The sequence below is a fragment of the Schistocerca nitens genome, chromosome 2 (genome assembly GCF_023898315.1).
Source record: "Schistocerca nitens isolate TAMUIC-IGC-003100 chromosome 2, iqSchNite1.1, whole genome shotgun sequence".
Taxonomy (NCBI): Eukaryota; Metazoa; Arthropoda; class Insecta; order Orthoptera; family Acrididae; genus Schistocerca; species Schistocerca nitens.
In genome coordinates, this window is record NC_064615.1 from 762108955 (window position 1) to 762131403 (window position 22449).

A 22449-nucleotide genomic window follows, 5' to 3' on the forward strand; every position below is an offset into this window, starting at 1 on the left:
TTATTTGTCGTACAGAGAGGTTAAGTTTATCTCTAAAGGTATCATCTACTCTCTGTTGTAGTTAATATGCTTGCAGAGTGCAGGAGGATATGAAAACTGCACGAAAAGCACTCACCTGTTTTAAGGTACGGTTTGAGAGCGTCGACCGAATTCCTCACGCAGTCATTGAGTCGAGGATCGTTGCGATGACACACTTTCAGGAACGCAGCTGGAAAACAAAGGAGTAACAGTTTACCTTTGGCATCTGAAAAATATGCATATGTGTGCAATTGGCGGGGTACTAGAAGTGTCGAGCAAGTCTTCGACTTTACTCTGTCTATACACAAACATTCTAGTACATTACGCTTTCATATTTCTTGGCTGAGACAGAGACCCAAAATTAAAAGATTTCTAATCCACCAGTTATGACCAAGGTTGTCAGGAGATTTCCCTTGGTTCTGCAGCAAGTGCTAGAACTGGTAACCCCGCCCCAAATATTCCCTGTACCCCTCTACCAACTTTCCTGGTACTAGGTAGAAAAGTCTGAATCCTAATCTGTCATTAATAGAACAGTCCGCTGTACCGTTAGGTGTAGAAAATAGTAAGTACTAAAAAAGTAAAACGGTTAGCATACCATTTGTAATCAGCTATTACATAGAAACACACGCCCGCGCGCGCTAGCGCACGTACAAAGAGAGAGAGAGAGAGAGAGAGAGAGAGAGAGAGAGAAACTGGAAGGGGGGGGGGGGCGGAGATGGAGAAAACGAATGAAGTCTTCCCTATATCACACGCTGCACTTTCGAGCATTACTCTTCTCGTTTATGGCATCCATCAGCTCACTAAAGACCAGTGTCAGCCCCAGATGTATATCGACTCAGTTGCGGTGGAAATGTCAGCATATGCAATACGAGCCTGCAAAAATGGGGCTTTCCGGTGGAGTCAGTTTTTGCAAGGTAGGTGCTCTGCAGACTAACAACCGTCTACTACAGTGTCTCCAGCCACACGCACCCAGATGAGGCCCACACCGAATGCAGCTGAAGTGGCCAATTTCTGGTCAACCAACCTATAAACTGATGTCAGCGATAGATTTGCTTTTGTTGATTATCTACTTTGTATTTCTTACAAGATAGTAGCTAAACTAGCAATTAAAAATAACTTTGTACGTTCGCAACAAAACTGTCGTCTATACATCAGTTTCATCCTTCTTCCAGACTGAGGTTAAGAAACGGTATGTTGACAGCTACCTCGCTAGCTGATCCACCGAATACAATAAAATGTTCTGTACACAGGCACTGAAAATTTCTCAGTTGTTTGCATAAAACATCCCATACATATTCATAATTTTTACTTCCGATTACTATGGATACAAGCGTCTATTTTCATCTTTAATAAACAATGTTTCTGTTACGTACAATGCTCGTTAATTATGTTCTCACTTGCAGACTCGGACGTTACGTTTCAGAGTGTGCACAAACATCCAAAGCTAACTGACTGCCCAGTGCCTTACGCAGCCGAAAACACACACAATAGATCAGCGAGTAGATGACAAACGCGGTTACCGCACCGCTTCTCAAAAAATTTGTCTCCGTATCTCGTCTTCATATAGGTAAGAAAATAACATCACTGTTTTCAGCTACCTAGTTTCAGCTACTTTTTTAAACATTTAAATTTCTGCGAACTTAAACATTGAACGAAAACGTTGAATGCAACCGTTGAACGTTTTGAAGATGGTAATATTAAACTAAGATATAAAGGAATGAAGAGACGTAAAACTAATGATAATGAATTTCACGATAACGAATTTTTTCTTTAGTTAGTTACCGCCATTTTTCTCGTGAACTTGTGTTTTCTTATTGCCTGCACCGAGATACACGTATTTCTTTGTTTAAAATATCTAAAATTTCGATACGTTATATATAGAAATACCGAATGGAGTAAAATCCGATGCACAGAGGTGACATTTTCGTTTAAAAAAAATCTAGCATTTCGGTTTTTGCGATTTATTGTATACAAACATACCGATTTTTGAAAATTGGGGCGGTAACCCCAGTTGTTATCCACTTCGCCCGCATCTCGTGGTCGTGCGGTAGCGTTCTCGCTTCCCACGCCCGGGTTCCCGGATTCGATTCCCGGCGGGCTCAGGGATTTTCTCTGCCTCGTGATGGCTGGGTGTTGTGTGCTGTCCTTAGGTTACTTAGGTTTAAGTAGTTCTAAGTTCTAGGGGACTTATGACCACAGCAGTTGAGTCCCATTGTGCTCAGAGCCATTTGAACCATTTTGTTATCCACTTCAGTGAAACCTGCGTCACAATGCTAACATCTTCGTATATACACCGTCGTATAGCAGCGATCTAACGTGAAGATGCTGAATGACATGGGGACAGTATCGCTGTGGTACTACTAAGAACAGTGTTTCGACCTGGACGCAATTCTGAGATGAGTCACAAAAGTTATTCCACGAACGCCCGCAAGGGCTCAGCAGGAATGAGGTGTGGTAAGTTTTGTAATTATCCAACATGGCGAAAGTTGCAACTGTATTGTTCTAACCATTATCATCATACATATTATTTATCAACGGTGTTTCTTTGTCTGTGCGCGATATCTCTCGCACTGCTCAATCAAAATTGATGATTGAGACATTATTTTCAAGGTTTCGTTCACCAATAATGACAAAAATTACACAGAGTTTGAAGTTATTGTCTTCATTAAAAAAAATTATAAAAACAATGTAGAATGTGCCATCTAGTGACGATCTGTTTAACCATGCACGACAGCTGTTACACTTTAGATTGTGTTCTCGGTCATACACGTCGATATAAAGAATTTAGAAGGAACCATCTATTGAGAATTTGGGTCGACAGAAGCGTCCGATCCCACACGTCGGCTTTGACCCGTGACGTAAGGGTGTTGTCGTGTGTGACGTCATGACGGCGCGGAGTTTGGTTTGAGTGTGGCTGTCTCCAGTTCTGTTTTATCTTATTTTATTTACTTTTCTGAGCTGTTCGTTCTATCTCGTGAGATTTTTTTTTTAATTTAAAAACACTTATTACTTATTTTAATTATGTTTCCTCCAATTTCTGTTTTAGTTAATTATATTTATCTTTCTGATCTGTTCATTCTATCCCATGAGATTTTTTTTTAAAAAGACATAAAACACTAATCAGCTACTGAAGCATCTTTATCTTCTATGGGTTGCAGGGGTTACGACCCCTGGGGAGGTGGGTGGGTATTCATGCATGGCTGTCTTCACTTACACGTTGTAGCTACGCAAGGCGTCTAAATTTGTTTATATTTAGTTTGCCCCCCACCCAAAACACCCCATTTCCCGCGCTTGTCCCGTTAGTATCATTAGGCTTCTTGTGGAAAGTGTGTGTGTTTGTTTTTGTTTCCGCCATATTTGTGACGTCATGGGTCAAAGCAGACGGGCGGGATCGGACGCTTCCGTATTTCCGAGAATTTAATTTTACTGTTATGCACTGTAGCAGTTGGAGTTGTTTACTTTCTTTAAGCAAGTGTTATATACTGCGCAAGAAACAAAATTACATCAATGTTCACGTAAGCACCATTTACTTTTAAAAGTTAATTCATTTAAAATTCGTCATTACTTTACAGTATTACAACGTTGCGTTACAATTCTTCTAATCTCACTACCATTAATCGGCATATTCACAAATAAATATTTACTGCCCGAAATATTTTTCTTATTAATTTTTCTTAAGAAATGAATGACAAAAAAATAAAACTGTTAAATGACTCCTAACTTTCTTCTGTATGTCAGGTTTCCATGATGCCGAGCAGGAGACCTCCATCCAAAGGGCACTCCACAGTACTGGAACGTTGCAACGGACCACAGAAGAAGAAATGCCCCGTAAAGTGACGAACAAAGACAACAGCGATTTCGCCGCGCGGGATTAGCCGAGCGGTCAAGGCGCTGCGGTCATAGACTGGCTGGTTCAAATGGCTCTGAGCACTATGGGACTCAACTGCTGAGGTCATTAGTCCCCTAGAACTTAGAACTAGTTAAACCTAACTAACCTAAGGACATCACAAACATCCATGCCCGAGGCAGGATTCGAACCTGCGACCGTAGCGGTCTTGCGGTTCCAGACTGCAGCGCCTTTAACCGCACGGTCACTTCGGCCGGCGGTCATAGACTGTGCGGCAGGTCCCGGCGGAGGTTAGAGTCCTCCCTCGGGCATGTGTGTGTGTGTGTGTTTGTCACTAGGATAATTTAGGTTAAGTAGTGTGTAAGCTTATGGACTGATGACCTTAGCAGTTAAATCCCATAAGATTTCACACACATTTTGAACAACATCGATTTCAGAAAAGTAGTAAAAGCATCTGAGGCACAGACATTATCCATTAGCGCCTTACAAAACTACATATTATAATTTACCTTTATTCATATAAGGACGTCAGGAATATGCACACAGAAAGCTGTTCTTTTTTAGCGCTTACAATACCTAAGATCATAGTGCCCAGACAGGTAAAGCCCAGTATACAGGTTTTTATCGCTCGTCACATTGTACCTAAGTCGTGTTATGAACAGCTTTCTGTGTGCATATTCCTGACATCCTTATATGAATAAAGGTAAATTACAATATGCAGTTTCGTAAGGCGCTAATGGATAATGTCTGTTCATCAGATGCTATTACTTTGTACTTGACGTACTTTTATACTGATTGTAGTATGTACGGGAAATGTATGCGCAAATGTGGGCTTTGCATGGGTATGTGACAAGCAGTTATAGTAAAGTTGTTTTAATAGTAATGAGTGGTTATACCGTGAGACTGTGTGTGCACTGCTTGGAAAGCGCTATCTGGTGGCCGGTTGTGAACCGCTAGAATCACAGCAGGTAAGCCTGCGCCTAATAGGGCAGTGATGATGCCGACCGGTGATAGGCGAGCAGTGGTAGTTTCATCTGGTGACTTCAGTTTTATAGTTTATGGGAAGAACGACCATGAGAGCAGTTTTTTGTTATTTTTTATTGGTTGTGACAATGATTTTTATCAGATGGTCTACCTCATGTGCCGTGATGTCCATATGGTTTTATAAATGTTAATCCACGTTTCAGGGGCCGCGGTGGTCTCGCGGTTCTAGGCGCGCAGTCCGGAACCGTGCGACTGCTACGGTCGCAGGTTCGAATCCTGCCTCGGGCATGGATGTGTGTGATGTCCTTAGGTTAGTTAGGTTTAAGTAGTTCTAAGTTCTAGGGGACTAATGACCACAGCAGTTGAGTCCCATAGTGCTCAGAGCCACGTGTCAGGTATGTGGGTCTGTAGTAATTGTAATGTATATAGTTAACTCATGTAAGCCCTCCCTCAAACCTGTTATGTTATACCTTCACAGATCTTATGGCACCTTCAGAGTGGTGAAACCGGTCATCTAATAAACGATTGAAGCGATCGTGGCTTGTCAATTATTTTATTTACACACATATCTTACGTAAGTTACAAAAATATACATTTATTACATAAATCGATATTATCGTTTTTGTTACTTTTACTGCCGGAGACAGCCTCCTCTTAAAGTCTCTCGCTACACTTTCTACTGAGCTTATGTAATATGTAACCTCTTTTGGTTATCTTCTGATGCTTCATAAGAATCCATGTAACGAACAAAGATAATGGAAACAATCAGAAAAACTGTGGTAAGCAAGATATCATAGGTTCTATTTTTTTTTTTTTATCTGCTCCTGCATCGGAAATGTAGCGGGAACGAAATGCGATAGTATTTATTGCTATAATTTACGGGATAGGTACATGCCTTACCAGGAAAGTTTTCTGTGTTGTTCAGGGAAATTTGCCTGATACTTTTATGTGGAAGCGCGATGTCTAACGTCTAACTGACGTATAATTGAATGTTTGCATATTAGACGTGTCTCTGGAATCGTAACAGCTACATATTGATATCAAAAATAAACCTGTCAACTTATAACTTTAGTATAGTTTAACAAGTATCTAACAGCCAACGAGTTCAAATAAAATTACATAAATAACGTTACAGCCCAGTTCCAGAAATGTTGCCCAATGTCTTCTCTGTTACTGAAAAAGCTTCTTAACAGAGATTCAAATCGACACTTTCATGCACCTGGTCTGTAGAACGTCGCAGCTGCTGATTTTTTTACGCCAGTGTCCTTGGATATTTAGAAAATGTGAGACATTTCGTGTAGCGTCGCTGCACGGTCTGACGTGATTGCGATGTAGATCGTTTTCAACACCTGTGTACAAGAAAAGTGAAAGTGCTTTGCCTGGCGGTTGTTGCATTGCACATAGTGTGGGTCTTGTAACTTATCAGAGTATAACAGTCTGTTAATTGACGTATTATGGTATCAAAATCCATATCCCTTAGTGGTAATACGTAACATTTGTAATACATGAGCTGCAAACTACTCCATAACGCATAATTAGAGACCGTAGGTTCCTAACCTTCAATCATTTAACAGACGCCACTGAATGACCAGCTTTGATTTGTAGATAGAGCTCATATTATGGCGCTATATATGAGAGTAAAATCCCATTTTTCCACCTCATTTACTTTCCTACTTGTTGAAAAGAAATTTCGGTCACAATTACGACAGAGCAACATGCAACTGCCGTTTTTATATCACAGAACGTAGGGATGAACTATAGGCACAAAGAAAACTCTACCCGTGGATAATACTACTGGGATGATATATTGCATCTCGTGGGACAATTGTCCTATGAAATACATTGGATAAACAGGCAGAAGCTACTGCACGAGATTTAAAGAACACTTTAATCTAGCTACCTCGAAAGCAGTTTTAAGTAATCATCTGCGTGAGGAGGGACACACCATTACAAATTTGCAAAATAATTAAAAAATTCTTCATCGGGGAAGAAAGGGACATAATCTCAAGATTCTCGAAGAGATCGAGACATTAAAATGCAGAAAGTGTCCTGACAACATGAAGTCCGCAGTGATCACCTAGACGAACTAATAAGCCGATAAGGAAATCGGGCGCATGCGCGTTAGAACGTATGCCGCGGAAGGTGGAAATAGAATCGTAAACAGTGGCAGAGAAAGTTGGGTACCATCTTTACAAGTAATTTAACATGTGAAATGCAGAAGAGCCTGAAATGCAATTGTTATTTTATTTATTAAAGACAAGGGGTAACCATGCTTATTGGGGCAACTAGAGTTGCGCCGTCGCAAGATTTTAGCAAATTTAGACTGCATAGATAGAATAACCTACTACAGCGGTCTATTCTCTAATCCAAACCATTTTTACAAGCAGTTATTTGACAGTCGTCCCTGAAATCGCATTTCTTTAATCCGCTGTTCGGTGTTTGACCTCTAGAATTGTTCAGCATTGTGAGACGATGTTAAGCCTTAGGTATGTCTACACAAGATATTATGTTCTCCTTTCTCCAGTTCGTTTATTTAGATGACGGTACGCAGCATTTTATCCAAACGTAACTTATCGCACAATCATATAAACACTGGTTTGAGATTTATTTTACTTTGCCCCTATGGATGTAGCTTTCACCACCTACACATCATTTGTTTTATCTTCGACATCCGGTTGGTTTACCACTTTATTCTTATTCTAAGTTTTCCTGTATCTGGACGGTGTTCCCTGCATCTTGCTCTGTTTTAAATTGGACTACGGACCTTTTGACGGTCAGTTTTAACACATATGGACAAAGAATGATGCATCATCTACTGCTTATCATTTGGAATAAATTATAAATGTGAGTATATAATTTTTCCTATATAGTTTTTTGTAAAGTACAACTAAATTTTAACCGAAACAGGGTCATTATTCTTTTTTACTCTAATTTGCAGACATCTGTAACCCTAAAGATGTGGCACTAACGCCGCGAAACTAGTTGGATCAGAATTGTATATAGCACACTTACCCTCACCAATGTTGTTTAAGAGTATTGTTCGTCTGTATGGGACCTTTACCAGTTGTGTCTGATTCAAGAGATTGAGAAGTCCAAAGAAGAGCAGAAAGATTCGTGACTGGTACTTTAGCCATCGCGAGAGCGTTACAAATCTCATAGAAAGTTTAAAGTGGGACACACTTGCAGATAGACGACGCGCTAAACAGAACGAGCTGCTCACTAAATTCCGAAATCCAATCTTCACTGAGGATGTAGAGCGTACATTATTACAACCAACTTTCAAATCGCGTAATGATCATCATTCAAAGATAAGGGAAATAAGAGCTCGTACTGAGGCGTTCAGACAGTGGTTTTTCCCTCGCGCAGTCCGCGAGGGGAACAGAGGGGGGAAATATGACTTTGGCGCGAATTGTGCCATCCGCCACACACCGCTTGGTGGCTAGCGGAGAATGTATGTAGATATGTAGACGGTTATATGATATTAGACGAACTGCTTCCTAACGGCAATTAGAATGATTGACATGTTTCCGCAACCTTCTTAACCAACGAACTGGAAACATCAACTTTGTTTATTGAAATAGACCTATGCGCTTTTTCTAGCCCAGCGTATGATGTCTAGACGAAACAACGCTACTGATACAACCACTGCATAAGTCTGACATTATTGACTGAGTTTTTAACATACTGTGCGAAAATACTAAGACACCACGACCACTGACTAAGCTTCGTTGATAGCAGCTGCGGCGTGCCGTGTCGTGCCTGTGCAGACGACGACTTACGTATGGTGGGCGGCAGGTGATGGGCGGCGGCGAGAGCGGCAAACGTGACCGCCAGGGCGGCGGCGAGGCGGCCGTGCCGCAGCAGCTGGTGTGGCGGTCGTGGTCGGGGCTGCGCCATGGCGTGTGGGCGGCGCCGCCCCCTGCCGGCCCTCTTATCGCCCCCGCAGCTGCTGGCTCAGGACCGACACACATACCAGCCGCAGCCGCGGCACACACACTGGCCCCGCCGTGCCGCTGCTTCGCGTTGCTCCACTTCGCCACGCTGTCCCTGGCAAACGTTATTCTGCAATGTCCGTTGCCCGTTTTAAGGGTTCAGTGCCTCAACCGGTAAAAAACGGAACTCATGTAGGATCACTTTGTCGGTCCTACATCTGTCTGTCTGAAATTTAAGCTCTTTCTCTGAAGAATGGGTGGAGGTATCACGAAATTTGTCACATACTAAGGTCTACAGTCCCTTGGCGGTGTGAAAAATTTTAGCTTTTGAGGCAGTGCAATCAGAAGTTACGGCCATTTATGGTGAATAAATATATTTATTCCTTAAAGAAGTTTGTTATCGAAACTATAGGCTTTCTCTTTTTCAAACCAGCACCTCAGTTCATGGAATCAGTACTACATATAAGACTAATATTCACAAAGATTTAAAGTAACTTATTTCAGTCCAAAAAGGTGTCCATTATTCAGAAATACAGATTTTCTGTAACGTGCCACCAGCCATAAAAAGTTTAACTACCAGTAAAGTTCAGTTTAAGAGGCCAGCTCCTTCTACTCCATTGATGAACTGCTTTAAAGAAACACTCGTGTGTGTGTGTGTGTGTGTGTGTGTGTGTGTGTGTGTGTGTTGTGTGTGACTAATAAAACAAAACAATGCTAATATTTAGTACAATGTGACTTCTGTAAAAAAATTCAGTGTAGTAATGAGATCATTGTGAGCAAGTGATGTAAAATGATTGTTGTACTCAGTATTTGTCACCTCATAAATGAAAACACATTTGAAATTTTTTCTACTCATTCCGCATTCAAGACAATCATTCCACTGTGAATCTGTGGAAGGTTCATTACCATACTCGTATGTTTTTTTTTAAATATTTATTGCGTATTCTTGTTCTTCTGACATGTCCTACATTCTGGAGGATCTCCTCACTATGGATCAGTTGGAACCAAAAGTACATCTAAGATAATCTGAAATTTCGATAATCGCAAACTCACTCATCAAAACATAGAGAGTACTTACTGATCACCTAGAATGCTGAAATTTGACGAGAAGCAAATTTTCACTGTACAAGTAAAGGAAAAAATCCAAAAATTATTGATTTGTAATTATATCACTTTTTTTCTTTCACCATTTGTTGTCCGTCTGTTAAGACCCCTGTTTCCTAAGAACGGATAGAGATATCAAGTTCAAATTTGTCAAATACGTAGGTTTTACCTTCCCTTGGAGGTATAAATAATTGAAGCTTCTAAGTCAAGGCAGTCAGATATGGGCATATGAATCACATACTTTGAGACTCGCAAAGTCCTGGTGATATAGCGGTTTCATCCACTAGAAAAGCCGGCGTGGTAGCTCAACGTGTTCAGTCAGATATGTCTATTCTCTGTACTAAAAAGAGTGAAGTTTTGATCGCTGGAATGAAAGAGGTGTCATGTGGCATGCGCACAGAGCTGTTAGAAGATGACGAAGAAACGGATACATCAGAAGGAACCAAAAAAAAGCTTTTAAATGCGTGCCTGAGAACCGAGAGGGTGAGGGATCGAGTCCCGGTCGGACCACAGATTTTTCAGTTTTCGTTTTAACCTAGGCTTCATCCCTCAATGATGTGAGTCACCAGTAACAAAACGTGGTTCGGATTCCACATTAAACTGTAGGTCCCCCTTCCCCAATTGGACAACTGGGATTAGTTAGGGACACGCAAATCGCCGAAATGGCGTCCAGTCGAAAGGATTGCACCAGGCATTGAGCCACATGAAAATATTATTATGTAAATGTCGTGTGACTAGGGCCTCCAGTCGGGTAGACCGTTCGACGGTTGCAAGTCCTTCGACTTGACGCCACTTCGGCGACTTGCGCGTCGATGGGGATGAAATGATGATGATTAGGACAACACAACACCAACCACTCAGCTACCGGGGACGGACATTATCATCATCTACATACACAATTACGTTTGTACTGAATTCTGAAAGCGCGAGTCCTGCTCTCACTTGTCCGGTTTTTACTACAGAATCACGAAACAGAGAGGCACCCATGATCGCTCTCATAACAACCTACAGGTCTTAATGACAATGTGTTAAGTACAGCCATTAAGGAGTAATTTGTACTCATACACGGCAACTTGCGTAGCTGTTGTTATTTTTCTTCTTTTCTTATTAACAGCGATTTTTAAACATCTAAACAACAAATACACAGTTACTTTCTGGCAGGTTAAGGCTGTGCGCCGGACAAGGATTCGAATCCAGAACTTTTGCCCTTGACAAACGCTTCACCGACCAAACTATGTAGACACGACTCGCGCTCGAAGTTTACTTCCGCTAATACCTCATTTCTTCGCACTCCACTGCAGAGTAAAAATCCATACTGGAATCAAATATGTATTTTTATGAAAAAAATCAGCCCTGCCCAAACGTAAATGTTTCTACATAGTTTCTTAGACTGTAAATAATCAAGTCTGAGGAACATAATTTTAGTATCTCCTTCCCCTAATTTTCACATTTCGTGTGAAATATGCCAAATGGAAATAAATATACTTGGTGGTATTTCGCTTCATAATTTCTTTGTATTAATCGTTGCTTTTCTTTCGCAAAATTTAGGTTATCATAATCGATACTCAAATTTCATTACTTTAGCATAAACTTTTTTTTATGCCAACCTACATTAACGCTCAAAATCATAGTTATGAAAGATCTGACAACTTTGTTAGCTGTTTTTGTTATCTACATATGGTAGTGGATACTACAAAGGCTACATATTCGTATTCTTCTTCATGTTAGAGCAGTCTTTCATTTGCCTTTTCTCGTTACGCTCCTTCTCGAGTTTATCGCTAAAACGTCTGTGGCAGAAAGTCACCTGTTACCGACCTTCATCAATACTAACATTGTAAAAGAAACTGGCTTTAACCCACATTATTGTAGAGTTACATCATATTATGTCAAGATACAGTACTTGTAAACATAAGAAACAGCGTAAGCAGTTATTTTATGGTTATAGCGACAATGTTTTTTTGGGGCATAGTATCTGAATCAGATTAAAAGTAAATTTGAGTTCAGTGTGTCTCCTAGAACACACTTTCTAAGAAATTCTGGGTAGATACAGGTAAATATTGCAACTATAGTGTTTACTACCGCCTCGTGTTAACTGCTTTTACATGAGTAACTATCTAGTGCCGTGAATTTCAAGCTCTTTGAATGTACACCACGAGACAAAGTAAGGAAGGTAAAAAGATAGCTGTCACCGCATAACTTATCAAAATAAACTTATGCTTTTGACTATTCCACTTACAAAATAACACGTTTTAGCTATGAATTTGTCTACGAGCATACAGGGAATCCCAAGATCTTCCGTTCTTCCGTTTCGTTAATTTGTATTTGAAATTTCTTTTTCAGTTTAAAACATCTACCTCCTATTTATAGAGGTATGTATTTTACAAATATAATCATCTTAATGGTTGAAATCGGAAAAAGGGCTATAGCTCTAACGAGTATAATAGAATCAGGTTGGGGGAAAGCTAGACCGAGTGCCAAGTGTTTATAAATAGGTTTTTTATATACGTAGGACTTCAGAAAGTCAGTTACACATACAGTCCCTCGCTTGCAGGGAAAGAGTGGTGTATTGTCAGAAGAGAATACACGTTCAGGGTTTTCTGATGACACAGCTCTGCGCTATACGGATAACAGATGCGTCACAGTGAGAAAAGCAGTTGGCAACGGAAACATAGTCCAAAGTTGAAGAACGTAGGACAGTACGATTCTTGTGGGCAAATCGCCTAAATTGCACGTAGATTCACAGTGAAATTTTGATAGTATATGGACCAAATGCAATGTTGCGTCCACCCGTAGTGAATTTGTATCAACAATTTGAACCAAGCTGCATAAAAGAGGGCGAAGCTGATCGCGAAGGAAGACCATCTACGTCAACCACAGACAACAATGTCCAGGCAATCGAGAAACTGAGTTCCAGAAACTGCATATTTTCCGACGCTGGGTACGTTCACACAGCGGTTCTCAAATGGCTACTGGACCAAGGAGCGGATTTCCATCTTCGATAAACTGAACGACCTTTGTTTCCAGAGACTTGATGACTGTATTGAAGAATAAGACCACGTATATGTGTCACTTCGACGTATAGTGCCGCATACGATCAAAGTTACTTAGTTTGCCATGGTGATGTGTAACTTATTTTTTGAAGTCACGTCCATGTTTAATACCTGTTTCAAAACCTGCTGAGAGAAATAATAGGATAAATACCTTCTCAGTTATTCGAAAGCTATTTGCACCAAATATGTTGTTGTTGTTGTGGTCTTCAGTCCTGAGACTGGTTGATGCAGCTCTCTATGCTACTGTATCCTGTGCAAGCATCTCCCACTACCTTCTGCAACCTACATCCTTTTGAATCTGCTTAGTGTATTCATCTCTTGGTCACCCTCTACTATTTATACCCTCCACGCTGCCCTCCAGTACTAAATTGGTGATCCCTTGATGCCTCAGAACATGTCCTACCAACCGACCCCTTCTTCTAGTCAAGTTGTGCCACAAACTCCTCCCCAATTCTATTCAATACCTCCTCATTAGTTATGTGATCTACCCATCTAATTTTCAGCATTCTTCTGTAGCACCTTATTTCGAAAGCTTCTATTCTCTTCTTTCCAAGCTATTTATTGTCCATGTTTCACTTTCATACATGGCTACACTCCATAGAAATACTTTCAGAAAGGACTTCCTGACACTTAAATCTATACTCGATGTTAACAAATTTCTCTTCTTCAGAAACGATTTCCTTGCCATTGCCAGTCTACATTTTATATCCTCTCTACTTCGACCATCATCAGTTATTTTTCTCCCCAAACAGCAAAACTCCTTTACTACTTCATTTCCTAATCTAATTCTCTCAGCATCACCCGACTTAATTCGACTACATTATCCTCGTTTTGCTTTTGTTGATGTTCATCTTATACCCTCCTTTCAAGACACTGTTCATTCCGTTCAACTGCTCTTCCAAGTCCTTTGCTGTCTCTGACAGAATTACAATGTCATCGGCGAACCTCAAAGGTTTTTATTTCTTCTCCATGGATTTTAATACCTATTCCGAACTTTTCTTTCGTTTCCTTTACTGCTCGCTCAATATACAGATTGAATAGCATCGCCCGCATCTCGTGGTCGTGCGGTAGCGTTCTCGCTTCCCACGCCCGGGTTCCCGGGTTCGATTCCCGGCGGGGTCAGGGATTTTCTCTGCCTCGTGATGGCTGGGTGTTGTGTGCTGTCCTTAGGTTAGTTAGGTTTAAGTAGTTCTAAGTTCTAGGGGACTTATGACCACAGCAGTTGAGTCCCATAGTGCTCAGAGCCATTTGAACCATTTGAATAGCATCGGGGAGAGGCTACAACCCTGTCTCACTCCCTTCCCAACCACTGCTTCCCTTTCATGTCCATAGACTCTTATAACTGCCATCTGCTTTCTGTACAAATTGTAAATAGCCTTTCGCTCCCTGTATTTTACCCCTGCCACCTTCAGAATTTGAAAGAGAGTATTCCAGTCAACATTGTTGCACCAAATATAAACGTAACTAATCACTTCTATACTCACCTACATCAACTAACACGCCGCGCGGTCTAGGGCGCTTTGCCACGCCTCGCGCTGCCCCCCCCCCCCCTCTCCTCCCGTCGTCGGAGGTTCCAGTCCTCCCATGGGCATGGGTGTGTGTGTTGTCCTTAGCCTAAGTCAGTTTAAGTTAGACTAAGTAGTGTGTAAGCCTAGGGACCAATGACCTCAGCAGTTTGATCCTTTAGTAACTTACCACAAATTTCCAAATTTTCAGCATACACCCTCCGCTAATGAGTTGTATCAGAGCACGTCGGATGGTACTTCACATCAGCATTAGTCGCTTATGCAGCTATAGTATTACTTATTGGGAAGGGGCAGGGCTCTAATCACAGACGGGTATCAGTTTACGTATTCCTGAATCACTTTAAGTGAAAGAAAGTTTTCTTCTAAAAGGCGCTGTCGGTAGGCTAACTCGTCACGCTCCAAAGCTACTGATCTGACCCTATCATCGCACTATCGGTGGAGCATTAACATTCAGTCTTCACTCTGCAATTCCCTTTCTATTCTAATCGCAATATAACTATAGTAAATACGTTATCTTGATACTTATGCCCACATACTAGTCTCTCTTCAGGGCATTTAAGATATACGAAACATTTATTTATTTCGCTTTCACGTGCTTGATTATTTAGCGATTTAAAATATTGCAGTGATCAGTCACATTACTCTTGAATACGAAATCTATTTATTTTTGGTAGAATTACTTCATTGAGATGTAAAATTTATTACGTCCGTTACCTATCCCGCCAATAAAACAAACATTCATAAGTCTGATCATATATCACAAAAATAGTTTCAGTGCGTTCAAATTTCAGATTAACAATAATTTAAAAACTTTTGTACCGTAACGGTACAATATCCATAAACAAGATAGACTATGAATTATTAGCGATTACATAAAGAGTTTTATAAAATAAGGAAAGTAATGTGGAACTTCCTCTAGACGCTTGCGCTATTAGCATACATTTTGTAGCGATAAGTCGAGTAGTATTCAATTTGAAGAAGTTAAAAAGAATTTCTGTATGGTTAAGTCTTAGGACACACAGATCTTCTAAATCTCCTACTGAACCATTGGCACACGCGGAGAACACTTTATTTTCAGGTAAAAAGATAGTCGCTGAATCGCATCCTGATAAAATTATGAAGCCATGGGACATTTGCAATTTCAGGTTAGAGAACACGGTATTAACTTTAGCCGGCCGGAGTGGCCGAGCGGTTCTAGGCGCTATAGTCTGGAACCGCGCGACCGCTACGGTCGCAGGTTCGAATCCTGCCTCGGGCATGGATGTGTGTGATGTCCTTAGTTAGGTTTAAGTAGTTCTAAGTTCTAGGGGACTGATGACCTCAGAAGTTAAGTCCCATTGTGCTCAGAGCCATTTGAATTATTAACTTTATTTTTTAAAAAAGATTTCTAAGACTTTCACTGCAGTTTTACAGCATTCGAAATAATTTGCCTACCTATTTATTCGATAATTCGAAGCAAAGTATCTAACCACTTATTGCAAGACTCTTGTGGCTGTCAGTACATTCGTCCCCTCTTACTTGTAGGTGAGAGCATGAAATGGCCAAATTTTGTTTTTCGAAGCCTGACTCGTAAGAACAGACAGTCATATTAGAGAGTTCAGTGCTGTAAAAAAATATTTTCATGAAACCACAACTAGACAGTAGAAAGTCTTTACCGATTGTCTGGAGAACTGCCGTGGCAAAAAAGCTGGGACATGACAAGGATCATTAAGGAACTGGACCGTGTTATGTTCAAGGGAACGATCCCGGCCTTCACCTTAATCGATTTAGGCATACCTCAGGAAACCTAACTCAGGGTTACTGGTCAGGGGTCTGAACCCAACCTATTCCCAAAGCTAGGAAGTATCCTAGCCATAGCACTACGTCGCTCGCTCTGGAAACAGCATAGCAATGTGAACAGCATTGGATGCGTTTCTTCGAAGCACTGATCAGCAGTCGGATCTTGAGGTCAACTGCGCCGCAAAATTTTTAGTTATTCTTTCTTGGTGGCATCTCTTGAAGCCAGCTGACGAGCAGCTACGTCAGTGGTAATAGATTATGCTCCTGGTTGTACTGTGAGGGCAGGAGTAAGTGTGAGCAATTAAGTGGAAGCTTGTCGATCTGTACCGTCGCAATATACACTGCTGGCCACCGTAAATGCAACACCAAGAAAGACAAGAGGTAGCACAACAAAATTTATTTTGTAGATAACATGTTGACCAAGTATCAAATGATTACGTTTACAGACGTCTGTGACATGTGGTTCCTGCCAGAATCAGTAGCCAGAGTAGCCGCCATTGTTGGAGATCACCGCTGCCACACGTCTCGGCATTGAGTCAAAGAGACGTTGGATGTGTTCCTGGGGTACAGCAGCCCCAACAGCTTCCACACGTTGCCAAAGATCATCTGGTGTGGCAGCTGGGGATGTAATCTGGGTCACTCGTTGAGCAAACATGGACCACTTGTTTTCTATCGGTGAAAGATCCGGAGAGCGAGCCGGCCAGGGAAGCAATTCAATCTGGTTATTGACGAAGAACCTTTGGACAATGCGTGCCACGTGTGGTCGCGCATTATCCTGTTGAAATGTGGCTGTGGCCGAGCCCTGAAGTTAAGGAAGGACAACTGGCTCCAGCACCTCGGATATGTAGCGCCGGCTATTTAAAGTACCGGCAATGCGTACTAGAGGCGTACGAGAGTAATATCCAATACCGCCCCATACCATAATACCCGGTGCAAGACCAGTGTGGCGGTGCATAATGCAGCTGTCCAGCATCCTCTCTCCACGGTGTCTCCACACTCGAATCCGACCATCGTGGTGCTGCAGACAGAAGCGTGCCTCGTCAGTAAAGACAACGTCATTCCATTCTGCCGTCGACATCCGTCTGTCATCACACCATTGGCGACGGAGACGTCTGTGGTTCTGCGTCAATGGTAGACGAAGCAATGGACATCTTGCGGACAGACCACTCTGCTGTAAACGGCGTCGAATGGTACGCGCAGACACTGGATGATGCGTTACAGATGCAATGTGCTGTGCTATGGTTCGGGATGTCACTGAGCGATCCGTCACTGCCATGCGCACAATTTGCCTATCAGCACGTGCAATGGTGCACCGAGGTGAATACGATCGACCACGTCGGTCCGTCGTACCCTCCTGCATCCAACGGTCACATATCCGCATTACAGTTGTTTGGTTTCGTCCAACACGACTAGCGATTTCTCTGTATGATAATCCACAATCTCGGTAAGCCACTATCCTTCCTCTGTCGAACTCGGCTACTTGATCAAAAGATGTTCGCTGTTGTCTACGAGGCATAACTGATCGTCTTGTGAAACAACCACTAGGTAAACACACGTGCCGAACGTACACTCGTCGAAATCGCCAAGCCTTAAATGGCGCTATGAGGTGGCGCCACAGGAGCGCGTGATGTGCGTCTGCGCTGAAATTCTAATCAGTTGCATATCTCATCGCTGCAAACTCATGGTGTAAATTTCACTTGATTCGGATGCTTCCTTCAGGGTGTTGCATTTACGGTGGCCAGCAGTGTAGTATTTTCCCTAATGTCCTCTAAATTCTATTTATAACCGTCTTAAATAACATAAAGGTGGGTGCGGTTTTTCTCATACCTCGAAAGCACTGTTGCAGAGGATTAAACCCACCGTATTGTTTCTGGTTGTGTAGAAGCAACAGTGTCAATTGTAAATCTGTACAGTATGGAGCTCCAGCGGTGTATCGACAGAACACCAACGTTGTGCTTAGAAAAGGAGACGGGATGCACATGAAGTCCAACAACAACAGCTGATGTCCTGCAAAGCCTGCGAGAGGACGACGTTGTATGCCTTCGTCATCAGAGGCGTTGGGAACAGAAGTGGCGTCAGCAGCAAGACGAGTAGCAACTACAGCGTGGTCAGCGGACGCTCTCGTCAGCCTTCGTCGACGAAATCAGCTTGCTGAACACGACGATTTCCTGTTAGTACGAAAAATGGTTTGTGACTGACTAAATAGGCAGGAGTTGCAGTACAAAGTAGTAGCTAACTCGTCCCTGGGGAGCCAAGCACGCACCACTGCATAAACCTCAAATGAAACTTCCGAAAGCAAAAAGAAGGAAAAAACCAACAGCCGGAGACTTCTAAAAACAATGAAAATATTTAAAAAATGTCCAGTTAATGTCCGAGAAATCTGCCGGTGCGAAAGCATCCGAGGCAAAAAATATTACTGTTATACACAACAATAGCAGTATCTTACAATGAGCAGAAAGCTAAACAATCAGAGTTTTGAATGAAAGAGAAAGGAAACGAAGCCAAACACTAGCTTCTTGGCCGCATCTTCATTAGCTCTCCAGCTCAAATGGCAGCTACAGAAGTAAATAAACAAATCTGACAGGCCAGGCAGTACTGCACGTTCTTCAGCAGGCTGAAATATGCGAAGGAACACCAGATCATTTCTAAGGATACCATCGAATTGACTAATGATGTCAAGACGCCAAACAGAACGCAGGAAAGCAAGCAGTATATATTTACGCCAACGTCTGCAGTTGTTTTGACAGCTTCGTATGCAACACGTTCAGATGTGAATTTGATTTGCAATACAAATCTTGTCTATAAATGACATTTACGAGCCGCGATCGTTGTCATTAGTCAATATAATTGTGCGTATTAATCGCGATTGACATTTTATTTCTTAAAAATATGCACCTTAATGTGTTTTGGCCACAGCCACCATCAGAATGCCAGATAACAGAACAAATGAGAAATAACATTGCTAAGAGTATAACAATAAATTCTATGGAGCAGAATGCAGTGTATCCGGTTTATAATTATCCTATAATCAGTTTCTAATTCCCAAACGTTGCTAGATTTAAAAGTTTCTGTTAATTGTATGCTTAACAACCTGTGTTGCAATAAAATTGGCTCTATTAGATTACATGTCATTCATTAAAATTACTGAAAGCTTAAATAATTTAGTCATTAATTTAATTTCCTTGTATCTATCATTAAATAATCCAGCTTAACCAAAAATATTTCGACATTGCAGAAAAAAATGACCTGCTGTCAGAAGCAGTGATACGAACCAATTTACTTATTCTGTCTTATATTGTTTTACTGAATAACTGAGTGAATAACTGTGGTCAGACGATTGAGAGCGTATAGTACGCGCCAATTTACCTCAGTTGCAGGTTCCATGTGTGACAGCGTCTACACGAATACCATTCCTACCAAATTCCGATCTTAATTTTATCTGATGACTAACAGTTCAAAGGTACTGTGTTGCACCAATTAAAAGAGTGGAAAATTAACCAAATGAGATAACATAGGAACTGAATATGTAGGAACAAAACTAATACTAAAATGTAATTCGACGCCCAAGCGCAGGAGGTGTCGACCGACCGTTGTGATCCTCTAGCTAGGGTGTCACTTAACATATGTCTGAAGGGGCAAGCGAACGCACACTGCTCTCATAGCCGTTAACGTCGGCTTTTCCAATCCGGCGGCGCTATTTCTCCCTCAAGTAACTTTTCAGATGCTGTTGAAAGTCTTAATGCATAAAGTCCCTGTGGTGAACATTTTTGGTAGTACCGGCGATTAATGCCTGGTCTTACAAGTGGCAGCATTCATGCTGACCACTTAGATAAATAGGTCCCCGCCCGGTTAGCCGTGCGGTCTGACGCACGGCTTTCCGGGCGGGAAGGAGCGCCCGGTCCCCGGCACGAATCCGCCCGGCGGACTTGGGTCGGTCCGGTGTGCTACTGGGTATTAGAGGTACTGGTGTGTACAGCAATCTGGACCACCACCTCTGAACGTCTCGCTGTATGCTGGTACAACATGCAATGTGTGGTTTTCATGAGCAACAAAAAGGGCGGACGGAGATGATGTTTATGTTGATCTCTATTCCAGTTTTCTGTACAAGTTCTGGAACTCTCAGAACCGAGGTGATGCGAAACTTTCTTTGGTGTTTGTATATGCACACTGAAGCGACAAATGAAAATTTGTACCGAGGACGGGATTTGGACCCAGGTATCATGGCATTCAGACAAATTTTATTCGTCGCTTCAGTATATATATATATATATATATATATATATATATATATATATATATATATAGAGAGAGAGAGAGAGAGAGAGAGAGAGAGAGAGATGATGCACGGGCCTAGGGCACCGATGAAGGATACTGACCAAATCATCAATCTCTTTACGTAGGACAAGGATGCAATTCTAGGAATAAAGTCCCCTAACGGGAAAGGTAAATCACTGCCCATCCCGAAAGAAGAGTACGTTAAGTTCAAAGAGATCAACCTCCCAAAATGTAAGGACTTGTATAGAAGGAAAACTATATTGTAACTGTAAAAGGAACTATGATTTTGATGTATGTTCAAAGCTTGCATTTAACATGCCAAAACTTTCACAACTTGTAAAAGTGGTGAATGCAAAGCCACTCAGAAAAGAAAAGAGCGCTGTTCTTTTATATTCGTCCTGCTCTACCACCTTTTTCTCGTTGGAGCTCGAGCTGTGTTGTAGACATATCTATATTTGTGTGACAAAGGTTATTTAAATCTATCTGTTGTGTCGGCTCCGTTATGAATTCCAGCCATTACCTTGTCTTAATCATTTATGCTATTTTCTCTACGTGTTACAGGCAAACATAGGTGAGGTTGGCGGCAAACTGTTAGAAGACTAACGATCGGAAATAATTAACATTAACGCCCTTTTTAATTACTTTTCAGTTAAGTGCCCGAACCCGCCTGAGATATATTTTGTAATTAAAACTGCGCGGGTCTAATCGGATTCCGTTTCCGAGCACTGACGTCTGCCAGCCTATTCAGTGGCTTAATACCACGCAGATGTGAAAGCAAATATAAAGAGGATGGAATTCAGTAAGATAAATTGCTGTGTTAAAGCAGAGAATTTTCCTGCGACGCACTACATTGTGCACTTTTTAGTGAAACTATCCATCCTCAATGAAGGTTCAATCCACATCGCGGTAGTTCGAGTGTTCTAAATTGACCCAATAGTAAACTGTTAAATCTTTGAATCCTTGTCGCCCCTTTGCCTCATTGGCTCTCATGTAAAGACGGGGGGGGGGGGGGGGGGGGAGGACCCTTCATTATTAGATTCCCAAAGTGTGGTGCACGAAATTGAGAATTTCCATCATTACTTATATTCACATATTGTGTCTTTTCCATTTCACGTCAAAAAAAATGCTGGAGCGATGTATTATAGTACATGAAGGAAGATCGATTGAATGAAACATGTATTAAGAAAAACATATAAAGAATAAATTTTACTGTATGATATTTGAAAGCGGTGCCACATCACCAAATAAAAGGGGAAATTTAAAAGTAGAGGATACTGCTGTCTATTGGTTGCGTTTTGCCCATCACGATATTTTCCTTTCTTAAAATACAGCATTCGGCAATTCATAATTCATATTAAATATATTCTATGTTAAGAGACATTGAGTGCTTTTAGTTGCATTATTGCAAAAAATCATGACCAATATGGCAGCATTTCGGCAGCGTGTGCTTATGATGGACCGTAGATGACTTTATACTGTTTTAAAAAGGAGCGTCCGCCTTGTCCAACAGCAAGTAGAAATAATTATAGTTGCTCTTGATTGTAACACTTGCAATTTGTATTAAAATATAAATCAGTTTCAAATAATACTGATATTTCCGTTGTTGTTGTTGTGGTCTTCAGTCCTGAGACTGGTTTGATGCAGCTCTCCATGCTACTCTATCCTGTGCAAGCTTCTTCATCTCCCAGTACCTACTGCAACCTACATCCTTCTGAATCTGCTTAGTGTATTCATCTCTTGGTCTCCCTCTACGATTTTTACCCTCCACGCTGCCCTCCAATGCTAAATTTGTGATCCGTTGATGCCTCAAAACATGTCCTACCAACCGATCCCTTCTTCTAGTCAAGTTGTGCCACAAACTTCTCTTCTCCCCAATCCTATATTTCCGTATAATGACCAAAATAGGGAAAGACATACCAATGGATCCTGAAAAT

At 41.5% G+C, this 22449-nt stretch overlaps 1 protein-coding gene across 1 annotated transcript in view; it reads right to left on the minus strand.

The window, feature by feature from the left end:
* Nucleotides 1-8746, minus strand: part of LOC126235313 (circadian clock-controlled protein daywake-like) — a 69417-nt gene extending 60671 nt beyond the window's left edge. The window contains exons 1-2 of the mRNA XM_049944035.1: nucleotides 8629-8746; nucleotides 116-208 (exon numbers count right to left, since the gene is read on the minus strand). Coding sequence (XP_049799992.1) covers nucleotides 116-208; nucleotides 8629-8746 — 211 coding nt within the window. The remainder of the gene's footprint in view (nucleotides 1-115; nucleotides 209-8628) is intronic.
* Between the last annotated feature and the right edge of the window lie 13703 nt (nucleotides 8747-22449).